General features: G+C 38.9%; 2 protein-coding genes across 4 annotated transcripts in view; one reads left to right on the top strand and one right to left on the bottom strand.

Annotated features, from left to right (window-relative positions):
* Positions 1 to 1,886: 1,886 nt before the first annotated feature.
* On the bottom strand, positions 1,887 to 2,702 carry LOC126408399 (C-C motif chemokine 4-like). The gene is made up of 3 exons (XM_050073928.1): positions 2,465 to 2,702; positions 2,247 to 2,373; positions 1,887 to 2,071 (listed from the first exon to the last, which is right to left on the bottom strand). The coding sequence occupies exons 1-3, from the start codon at positions 2,526 to 2,528 to the stop codon at positions 1,963 to 1,965; spliced, it is 300 nt and encodes a 99-aa protein (XP_049929885.1). The 5' UTR covers positions 2,529 to 2,702; the 3' UTR covers positions 1,887 to 1,962.
* Positions 2,703 to 6,459: 3,757 nt separating this feature from the next.
* Positions 6,460 to 9,654, top strand: part of si:dkey-30c15.10 (uncharacterized protein LOC559353 homolog) — an 18,461-nt gene continuing 15,266 nt past the window's right edge. For all 3 annotated transcript variants that reach the window (XM_050074013.1, XM_050074012.1, XM_050074011.1), the window contains exons 1-5: positions 6,460 to 6,593; positions 7,402 to 7,501; positions 7,629 to 7,796; positions 8,280 to 8,375; positions 8,936 to 9,120. In XM_050074013.1, the coding sequence (XP_049929970.1) occupies positions 7,408 to 7,501; positions 7,629 to 7,796; positions 8,280 to 8,375; positions 8,936 to 9,120 (543 nt within the window). In that variant the 5' untranslated portion in view covers positions 6,460 to 6,593; positions 7,402 to 7,407. The remainder of the gene's footprint in view (positions 6,594 to 7,401; positions 7,502 to 7,628; positions 7,797 to 8,279; positions 8,376 to 8,935; positions 9,121 to 9,654) is intronic.

The following is a 9,654-nucleotide window of genomic DNA, read 5'->3' as shown; positions in this document are numbered from 1 at the left end:
GGGGGCAAACACTTTTTCACACAGGGCCATGTAGCTTTGGATTTTTTTCTTCCTCATTAATAAAACCCTTCATTTAAAAACTGCATTTTGTGTTTACTTGTGTTATCTTTGACTAATGTTTAAATTTGTTTGATGATCTGAAACATTTAAGTGTGGAAAACATGCAAAAAAGCAAGAAATCAGGAAGGGGGCAAACACTTTTTCACACCACTGTATGACACACACACGTATCGGACATACTGTACTGGTAGGGGGGATCGGGGTTGGTTGGCACACAGCTATTTTCAGTCTAAAATCAAAATGTTTGCTTTTTTGTCCTGCACTCATTTACTGTGTTAAAATCTTTAATAAATCACTAACATTTTGGTCTGTGGACTAAATGTATTATACAACTGTGTTAGATTGAGATGTTGGGAATGTGTTACGTCTAGTTAATAGACAAAGAAATCAGCTACATTTTGATAGAAGTTTCAAAGGCCTGTGATGACTGATGGCAGCTAGCTATGATAATTATGTCACAAAGTTGGGTCAAATGTATGCGGGGTTGGTTTACACTTGTAACTTTGACTGTTACTTAATATGAAGTAAGTTGATTTGTCAATTGTAAAAGTACTTTTACAGCTCTACTGATAAAATACTTTAAATTGCAGAGTAACCATGGTCACGAAAAACCTGGAAAAGCTATGGAATTTCACAATCACATTTTCCAGGCCTGGAAAAGTCATGGAAATTTTATTGTGCTTAACAAAATTGATACTATAATCTTCAGTGGATAACCTTCCAATTAATTTAACATAACAGCAAATGTATTTTTGGAGCTGACGGCGTAACGTAGCTCTAATAAGCATTCATGTGTCTCTTATTTTCTCCTCGCATTCCATTTCTTCCTTTCATGTATGCCCACTAGTTGAAATAATGTTTGATAAGAGTTTGAAAAACTATTTATATTGTGGGTCCTTGAAAAGTTTTGAAATTTTGCCTTTGAAAATGTGTAGGAACCCTAAAATGGTTTGGTTAAAAAAAAGAAAAGAAAAAAAAGTCAGATATTCTAATAAATGTTCATGTTTTTTGGTTCTTGTTTGAATTATTTTTATATCATTTTTCATAACCACTGCATTTTATCATTGTGCCAAACAACCCCATGATGTGGCTGTTTGGCACAAATGTGCAACATGGATTTAATCACAAATCTCATTATTTTAGAAAATATTTGTAAGCATCAAAACATATATATTTATAGTTGAGACCTTAACATTTTATTCACTGCTGTTTAGAATATTCTCACATAAATGATGTCAGAGAAATACGTCAGAAAGTGAAAAGTGCGCTAACCAACCCCGGCCTGCCCTACAGCGTTAGTTCAAAAATAAATTACACTGTAATTGAAGAATTACACTGTATGTCGTAGACCAGTGGTTCCCAACCTGAGGGTCCCAACCTCTGCGAATAGATTGATAAAATATAAAACATAGATAGATAGATTTCACAGTATCTGTCCCTTTGAGTCGATTCATGTCCTTAAAGAAAGCAGCATGGGTTTTTTATTAAAAACAATTCTTTAAATGCGGACATTTCAAGTGGCCTCTCTCGGTAAGTGTGATTATTATAGCCCTCTCTTAGTGACAAAGAATTTTCTCACGAAAAGAAAAGATCCTAGGGATTATGAGAAGGTGTGCAAAGTGACACAAGAGCCTGCCATTCAAGTCCTGTCTGCAACCTGTAATATATTATAGAATAGGCATTTTCCCTAATATTAATGTTTTAAATTAACCTAAGTTAACCAAACTTAAAAAAACACATAAGTCATCTGATCATTTATAAAAGGGCTAAATTGAAAACCTCAGACACAAGGTAGCAATCAGATAACACAGCCAGTAATAAAGTTAATGTATTTAATAAAATATATTATAGACCTGCAAAACCAGGCAATAATTCATCACAGTATTATACAAGAATACATCTTCATTGCTGCTGACCGCTGCCCTCAGTGTTGTGGAGTTGATTGTAGAGATCCAGAGCCCACTGGAAAGCTCCACTGTAGCAGATCTGTTTTCCTCTGATAGTGTGGACTCTGTGAAACATACAGGAGAGAAAACTCAGGTCATCCCTCTTCTTTTGTGTTTTAAGAGTAATTATAAAGCATGCTGTGGCTTTGTATTGATGCCTGGAGGTCATCCATTATTCTATTCGTCATTTCATCTTCAGTTACGAGACAATAACAGCAGCAGAATGTGGCACAAACTTACATGAATGCCTGCTTCGGACAGGAGCTGTGGGTCTTGGTAATGTTGGATACCCTCTTCACATGTATACTACGGTTGTAAAAGCCGAAGCAGCAGTTTCCAGGTGCCATGTTGATCTGAACAGCTGTAGCTGTGAGGAAGGTAAATGGATAAAGTCAATACAAACATGTCTGTGAACAAACTCTGCAGACGATGAGGCACAAACACAGACACAAACTCACGCATGGCGTCGCAGCAGCAGGCGATGAGCAGCAGCAGCCCCAGAGTGATGCACAGAGTCTTCATGATGCTGTCAGTGAAAGGATGAGGAGGATGATGCTGTTCTTCTTCTCTCTTTGCTGTGATCGACTCTCGGCACTGTGTCCGATATAAATCCTGTCCATTGTGGAACCGAAAGGTGTATGATGTACGTCAGCCTTTCCATCCCATATTAATCCTACCGTGAGACATCAGGGGAGAATTTCCCCACACCTCCTCAGAAATTCCACTGCCAAGAAAGGCTCAGATGACTGCTGGTGTCTGGTGAGGTGACGGAAGTAACAGTTTTGTTGTAAAGATTAAAATCAGCTCCCCGACCACAGAAAACAGAAGAGCCTCTTCAGTATTTATCTCGTCTACATCTCAGTGCACTTTTAGTCCGTGGAAAGGTTATCATGTTTGAAACATTGTGGGAAAGTACAACATAAAAAACATAAAAACATTTTCAGTAAATCATATTTCAAGTGTTTTTATTCGTATGTTCAAGTTAAAGCAGCAACATTTTGGTTTAAATTCTCTCATTAAAAGAGATGAAATTCATCTTCCTCTTTTCACATTTACATATATCACATTTATAGAATCATATAGCAGCATGACGTCAAATGCTGTTGTCTGGTGAGAGGATGGAAGTAACAGCTTTGTTGCAAAGATTGATTTAGCTCCACGACCACAGAAAACAGAAAAGACGGTTCAGTATTTATCTTATTTACATCACTGTGTATATTTAGTGAATGGAAAGGTTATCATGAACATTCAATTCATCATACACTTGTACTATATATGTTTTTAGTTTACTCATGAAATGACCTTTGAACACACACAATATTTGCTGTTTGAAACATTTCATGGATTCATAAAGTACACTGTGACTTTGTACGTTCATAATTTTTGCCACAACTAATAAGGTTATTTACAAAATAGAGAGATGTATTTGATCTGTAGCTAAAGCTAAAACTTAAATATTTGACATTGTAAAATTGTACATTCCACCAGTGCTAGATCTTCCTACAGACAACATAGTCCGCCTAATGCACCACCTGGGGATGCTTGCCCTGGGCATTAAATGTGCGAGGTCCGGCTCTGCATTCCACCTGAGACTGGATCAACCAGGTAAACCAAGCAACTGCCCCAAAACCCCAGAACTCCAAGGGCCAACGAGTCTCCAAAAAAATGTTTCCATTGTACATTTTTGCCATAGACTGTAAAAATAACAGATGTAGCTAGTGGACATCCATGTGTTTGTGGGCTCCCGTTTTTCTATTATATAGTGGATACACTGAAAAATATTTATGTTTCTTTATGTTTCACAGACACTGTGGTTAACGTGTGCCGCTTGGTTATGGTTAGGAACAGATCTTGTCTTGGTTTACAGTACCTGTTTTTTGTGGCACTGTCTTGTCTGGAAACACAGCAATGTCTCTGTTAAAAAACAACCCAGGTTTAGTGCCTAAAAAACAGCTAGATATATAGTGATGGGTCGCTAAAACCCAGTTGTGTTGTTTGTTGGTCTTGAAAGTTGGTCTGCAGGTGCTCCCCAAAGTGTTTCACTATCCACCATCCCTTCCACCTCCAGGTGACAGTCAGATCACTTTTGAAACGTTGATACAGTATGATACAGTACGATACAATACAATGCGATACGATACGATACGATACGATACGATACGATACGATACGATACGATGCGGTACGTGTGTATGTAATATATTTCTGATTTGCAAAAATGTACAATGCCAACATTTTCTTGTGATGACTGGACTGCCAGGGGCCAGCGAACTCCAGTCGAACTGTGTGTCAACTGGTTTGTGCAAATTCATTTGAAAAAGTTTCTGAGAATATGCATCACTTAAACCAAATATCAACTTATTAAAAAAAACAAATTGAAAAAGAAGCACATCTCAAGTCTTCAAGTCAAGGATGCCAAAATGCTTACATTTCACTTATTCATTTAGCTCACATCACAATCAACAAACACTTGGGTGGGCATTTCGGCACAAGCATTCACCAGAGCGTTTAATTTTAAGGGTACTTGAGTCAAAAGTTGAGGGACTTTATTATCTCAGTTTAGTGCTTGGTGCTTAAGTGTTGCATACAGATTCATTTAATTAAATTAGCACACAGAAAATCAAGTTTCCCGATGTAGAGAAGACAGCATGCACATACTGTAACACATCCCACAGAGAGCAGGAGGAATGTGGTGTCAGTACTGGCCCAGCAGGTTAGTTTTGCCCTGGTTCTCCCCAGCAGGTTAATCCAGTTGGTTCCACCAGCAAAAGAAAACACGTTCAGGTAAATCAAACTGCCAAAGTCAGTTTAGAGGTTAGTGGGTTTTTACTGCAACAAGTACGTAGATGTTATATAGTCCTGGAGGACTGACCATAATATATGTGTGGAGGGTTGGTATGAATGGAAAGAGATTTGGTTTAATATGCCCATGTTTTGTCATATGGGCTTCTGAGATTTCTGCCACATTCACAACATGGCAGATATATGCACTGGCAATTACATTCCCAGAAACAATGTCCTCATTATTCTGCATTATCCACAGGCACTGTCAACAGTTTTCATCAGTTATTCTAATCCGTATTAAAACTATACAGTGAGGTTTAAAGTTTCAAAGTCGGTATCTCAAAGCTTTTAACCAAAACTATCTCTTTTATTCAGTAATTCTTACCACTAATAACTGAAGTTTGGAGTTCATAAAAATGTATTTAATCAGATGGCTGCTGGGTCATAAATACAAACACAACATACCAACCACTGAATTGGTTTTTGCCTCCTCCAGGGTAAACTACATCACTTGTTTAACATGAGTCACTTCCCCCCTTCATGCAAATCTGTGCGGAGCAGACCGAAGTGATGGAGATTGCATGATGTTCATAAGATCTTATCACAGCTGTTTTCAGACTCGTACACAAACCCAGGTTTAGCAAAGCATCTGTGACCTATTTAGATCTCTTCTCTGCATGCACTTGCAACCCAATCAATTTCCTCTTGATCATCATCTGTAAATGATTTTCAAATCTCCGTCAATAGACTGCCAATGTAATGCACTGAGGTTTTTATATAAACATAAGCACTTCCCATTCAAAAATACATTTGAGAAATCCATCTACTGATATGCCTGAACATACTAACGCAAAAGTAAACTGGACTTGGACAAAATATTCCAAAGTCAAATTTCTGCCATACTGCATTCGCTCTCTTGTTGCAGTGTAATATAGCCTATCAATCAGTTTTCAGTTGTGAGATACATGGGTGGCACTAAGGTCAGTGGGCTGCACTACATCATTTGATTATTTGTTACAAAATGTTAAATACAAATGCTATTCATCAGCATAAGTTGCTGGAAAAAAATGTGTTTTTTTTGGACAACTCCACCTGTTGCCACTGTGACCCGAGACAGTAGCAATGGAGAATGGATGTGTGAATCAAAATTACATTAAAAATATCATACACCTCAGAGAGGGGCATCAAGGCACGTTTTTGTGCATAATATGATTTGTCACCAAAAGTAGCCTCTATCCACTAAATGTCAATAGAGAGATATTCCAGTAGTAGATCACATTGTATAGCTAATTCTCACAGTTTAACAGCCTGTTTACTCTGTTTCTGATTTACAGATCATGGAAATAAAATGAAATAGAAATAGAATAGTTTTGACACATCACACAAATAGTGTAATAAATAGACAACCAACAATGTATGTAACAGACTTAACCGTTAACATCTATGTCAAAACTATGTGTCACGCCCACACCTCACACACCTGGGAGTTTTTTTGTTGGGTCAGAGCTCTACAAAAATGCCATTGCGATGATGTACTGGAATCTTGTTTTGCGTGCTTACTTGGTTTAATACGGTAAAACGGCATCATCATAATCATACTTTGACCGGCGCTAGATCCGCGCTCTTTGAGAGTATTTACGGTACTCCACTTGTATGCACAGCTAACGTCAGAAGACCCGCTGAAATTCAAAGTTAGAGGAGGAGACTGGACCATGTAACAACAAGAAGGTTGTTTCTTGTTTTCAGTCAGTAAGCGTTGACCCGTTTCATACAGACTGTTGTTTCACACAGACTTCTTTTCAGGTAAGACAACAAGCGACTTGCTGAGCATATAACGTTAGCGCTACATTGCTCTGCTAACTCTGTTACGACGCGAGACAGCGTGCTCCTGCTAACGTTAGCTTATCAATCTAAGCTAGGCTATCGGTACGCTGCCCAACTTTAGCTAAATTAGCTTGAAATAAGTTTGTCAGAGTTGAACTTAAAGGACAGTGTTGCTGTTGTTAGCAAGCTAACATTAAGTAAGCTCATTTAACAAGTAGTTAACGTTAGTTGTTAAGTTAACTTACAGGTTGTCAAGATATAAATGTTTGTGAATTTAATTTAACAAACACGGGTTCTTTGCCGTGTTAACAAGAGCTGAGTAGCTAACGTTATCACAGCTTGCTATGAATGTGTGTTTATTTTAACAGTGACCTGAGCTGAAACTGAAAAATTGGGCGTTGTCACGGTTCATCTTTTAGGGGATAGAGCTGCTGAAGCGTTGTTAGCCAATATTAGTGTGTCCTCTATATGTGTAAAAACGTCTGGAAGCTAGCTTAAGTAATTTTAGCCAAATATTTTTCATACCATAACGTTACCTAGTTAGAGTTTAATCTAAGTTATCACCTTACCTCATGATAGTTACCTGCATGACCTTCACTGTTGAGAAATCTCCTATTTAACCAGTCTGTACCTCTCATGAGGTTATTCTAGTAATAGTCAGCAGGTGCTAAATAAACTACCACGGCTTGACTCTTGTTTGTACTAAACCCGTTGTGATTAAAGGTTTCTGTTCAATAACAGCTGATATCTTAAATACTTACCCAGTCTGTAATGTCACTGTTTGCAGCTCAGTATGGAAGCTGGCGAGGAAAATAATGGCAATGTCAACTTGAAAAGACAGAGAGCACCTCTGTCAGATTCTGAAGACAATGTCCTCTCACAATCAGGTTTGTGTGTGCCTGCATTTACAGAGTATTAAGTTCATATCTTTATGGCTACACATTCACAGCAGTCTTGTAAGTTATGTATATTTGTGACTTTTGTCCTTGTGCATCTTTAAATCTGATGTCTCAGAGGTGAATGATGGGCAGAAGCGGCGGCGTCTGGAGGCAGCTGGTCAGGAGAACCGTAGTCCTAAACCATCCTCCTCTGGACGCCTAGCTGAGCTGGAGATGAAGCCAGACACACCAATGGTTCCTTCAGTCCGGACCCGAGTCCAGCAACTTACCCAGCGACGAGAGGGTAATCTTGCCTTTACTTTTGAGTTGAATAGTTTGTCCTGCACATTTTTATCAGCGAAGGTAGACTAAATATTAGAAACACCTCTTAGTATAGTGCGTTGCAATTCAACAGACTACTGTTCATAAACAACAACCCCAAAAAGATCTTGACGTTGCTTCAACACATATCCAAAACAGATTCAGCAAAAAAACCTTAATGAAGGTAGGATTTATTGCAGGACTGTTCTATCAGACTGCATTAGTAGCTAAAGCTAAGTGGAACTATTAAGTGTGTACAGACAAGTATTGACAGGTATTGTGGCAGGATTTATATTACTGCTAAAGATGGTGACATTTCATGGTAGACAGGGTCAACAGTCAAGCTGGGTTGTCTGAATGCAATATAAGAACAATTGTCGAAGTGCTGAACAATCTTTGTGGAGCAGGTGTGACAGATTATAACATATATGCTGTAGTTCATAACAGCAAGCGTTTGTTGTTTCAGGTGCAGCTCCTCTTGCCCAGCGGTGCCTGTCGGATCCTGGAGCTGACAGTCCATCGCTCTTCATCCACAAAAAGGGCCTCAGAGAGCATCTCCTTGGTAAGGATGCAGATGAACACACACACACACACACACACACACACACACACACACACAATCAAAAGCCCTTCAGATTTTTCACTGTTGAATACAGCTTTAATTTTCTATTCTGTCACAGACATTAAATGAATAATAGATAAAAGTGTGTGTATAGATAGATATGGGAATGGATGGATAGATAATGGATAGACAGACAGACAGTTAGTGAGTTTAAGATTGAACTCCAGCTCACAGTCAATTAAAATTGTGGAAAGATTTTGTCAAGGCAATACCATTAAAACCATACAAGATGCAGTCAGAAAACTTAACATAACTTTACAAGTGTGTGGTTGAGATCACAATGAAGGCAGTGTTTGAAGATGGCTGTAGTCCAAGCAAGGATGCCGGGAGTAGGCTCGGGGCTATTGCCAGCCCACTTTACACCCCTGGCCCACAATCGTTTTAAGTTGCGGATCACCGTTTGTGTGATCCCATCACAAGATGGTCTCTAGTTTTAGATTTAAGTTTGACCTAATTTCTATTTATGTTTAAAAATGAATCTCTAAATGTTTTCCCTCCAGGTGAGGGAGAATTTAATCAGCGATTGGAGCGTTTCAAAATGCCAGTCTTCCAAGCTAGCCCCAACCCCACACCAAGCCCTGCCAACCCCTCCCCACGGACCTGCTCCAACTTTGTGTCTGCCATTCAGGAGAAACTCCACAGTACTACAGCACCCAGCTCCAAGCAGGCTTCACGCATACGCCAGGTTCGTTCAGGGGCTTTTTTTTTTTTTTTTTACTGAAATGTATTAGCAGTGCCTAAGTTCCTTTGATCAACATCATTTGAGCACTGAAGTTGTTGTTCTTAAATGTGCAAATAGATTCAAAAGCCTGTTGGTACAAGTCATTTACACATGTAAATTATTTGTAATATATCCGTATTCCTCAGTGGTGTCTGTGAATCTTTAAATATTAAAACCTTTCTAAACTAAAGCTACTAGCAGCTGCAGTACCCTAATTATAAGAACTTAAAGGGATAGTGCACCCAAAAATGAAAATTCAGCCATTATCTACTCACCCATATGCCGATGGAGGCTCAGGTGAAATTTTAGAGTCCTCAGATCACTTGCGGAGATCCAAGGGGAGAGGGGGTAGCAACACAACTAGTCTCGCCACCAGACAATCAGAGATCTCCGCCTTGTGATAGTCTGGGGACACTCCTTTCTAAAGTGTGTTTAACACACTGGTGAAAACGGCCAGCAACAAAGCAACGCCTCTTGCATTTTTGAAAAGGACACGCC

Source organism: Epinephelus moara, chromosome 20 (genome assembly GCF_006386435.1).
Source record: "Epinephelus moara isolate mb chromosome 20, YSFRI_EMoa_1.0, whole genome shotgun sequence".
Taxonomy (NCBI): Eukaryota; Metazoa; Chordata; class Actinopteri; order Perciformes; family Serranidae; genus Epinephelus; species Epinephelus moara.
Note: the sequence above shows the minus strand (reverse complement) of the source record. Positions and strands in the feature narration are given on the sequence as shown.

Excerpts from the sequence above, each read along its gene's own strand:
- LOC126408399 (XM_050073928.1), bottom strand. The coding sequence starts at position 2,528 with ATGAAGACTCTGTGCATCACTCTGGGGCTGCTGCTGCTCATCGCCTGC. Across the intron at positions 2,374-2,464 it reads CTGCTGCTGCGACGCCATGC|CTACAGCTGTTCAGATCAAC; the intron begins GTGAGTTTGTGT and ends CCTTCCTCACAG. Across the intron at positions 2,072-2,246 it reads TGTCCGAAGCAGGCATTCAT|AGTCCACACTATCAGAGGAA; the intron begins GTAAGTTTGTGC and ends TATGTTTCACAG.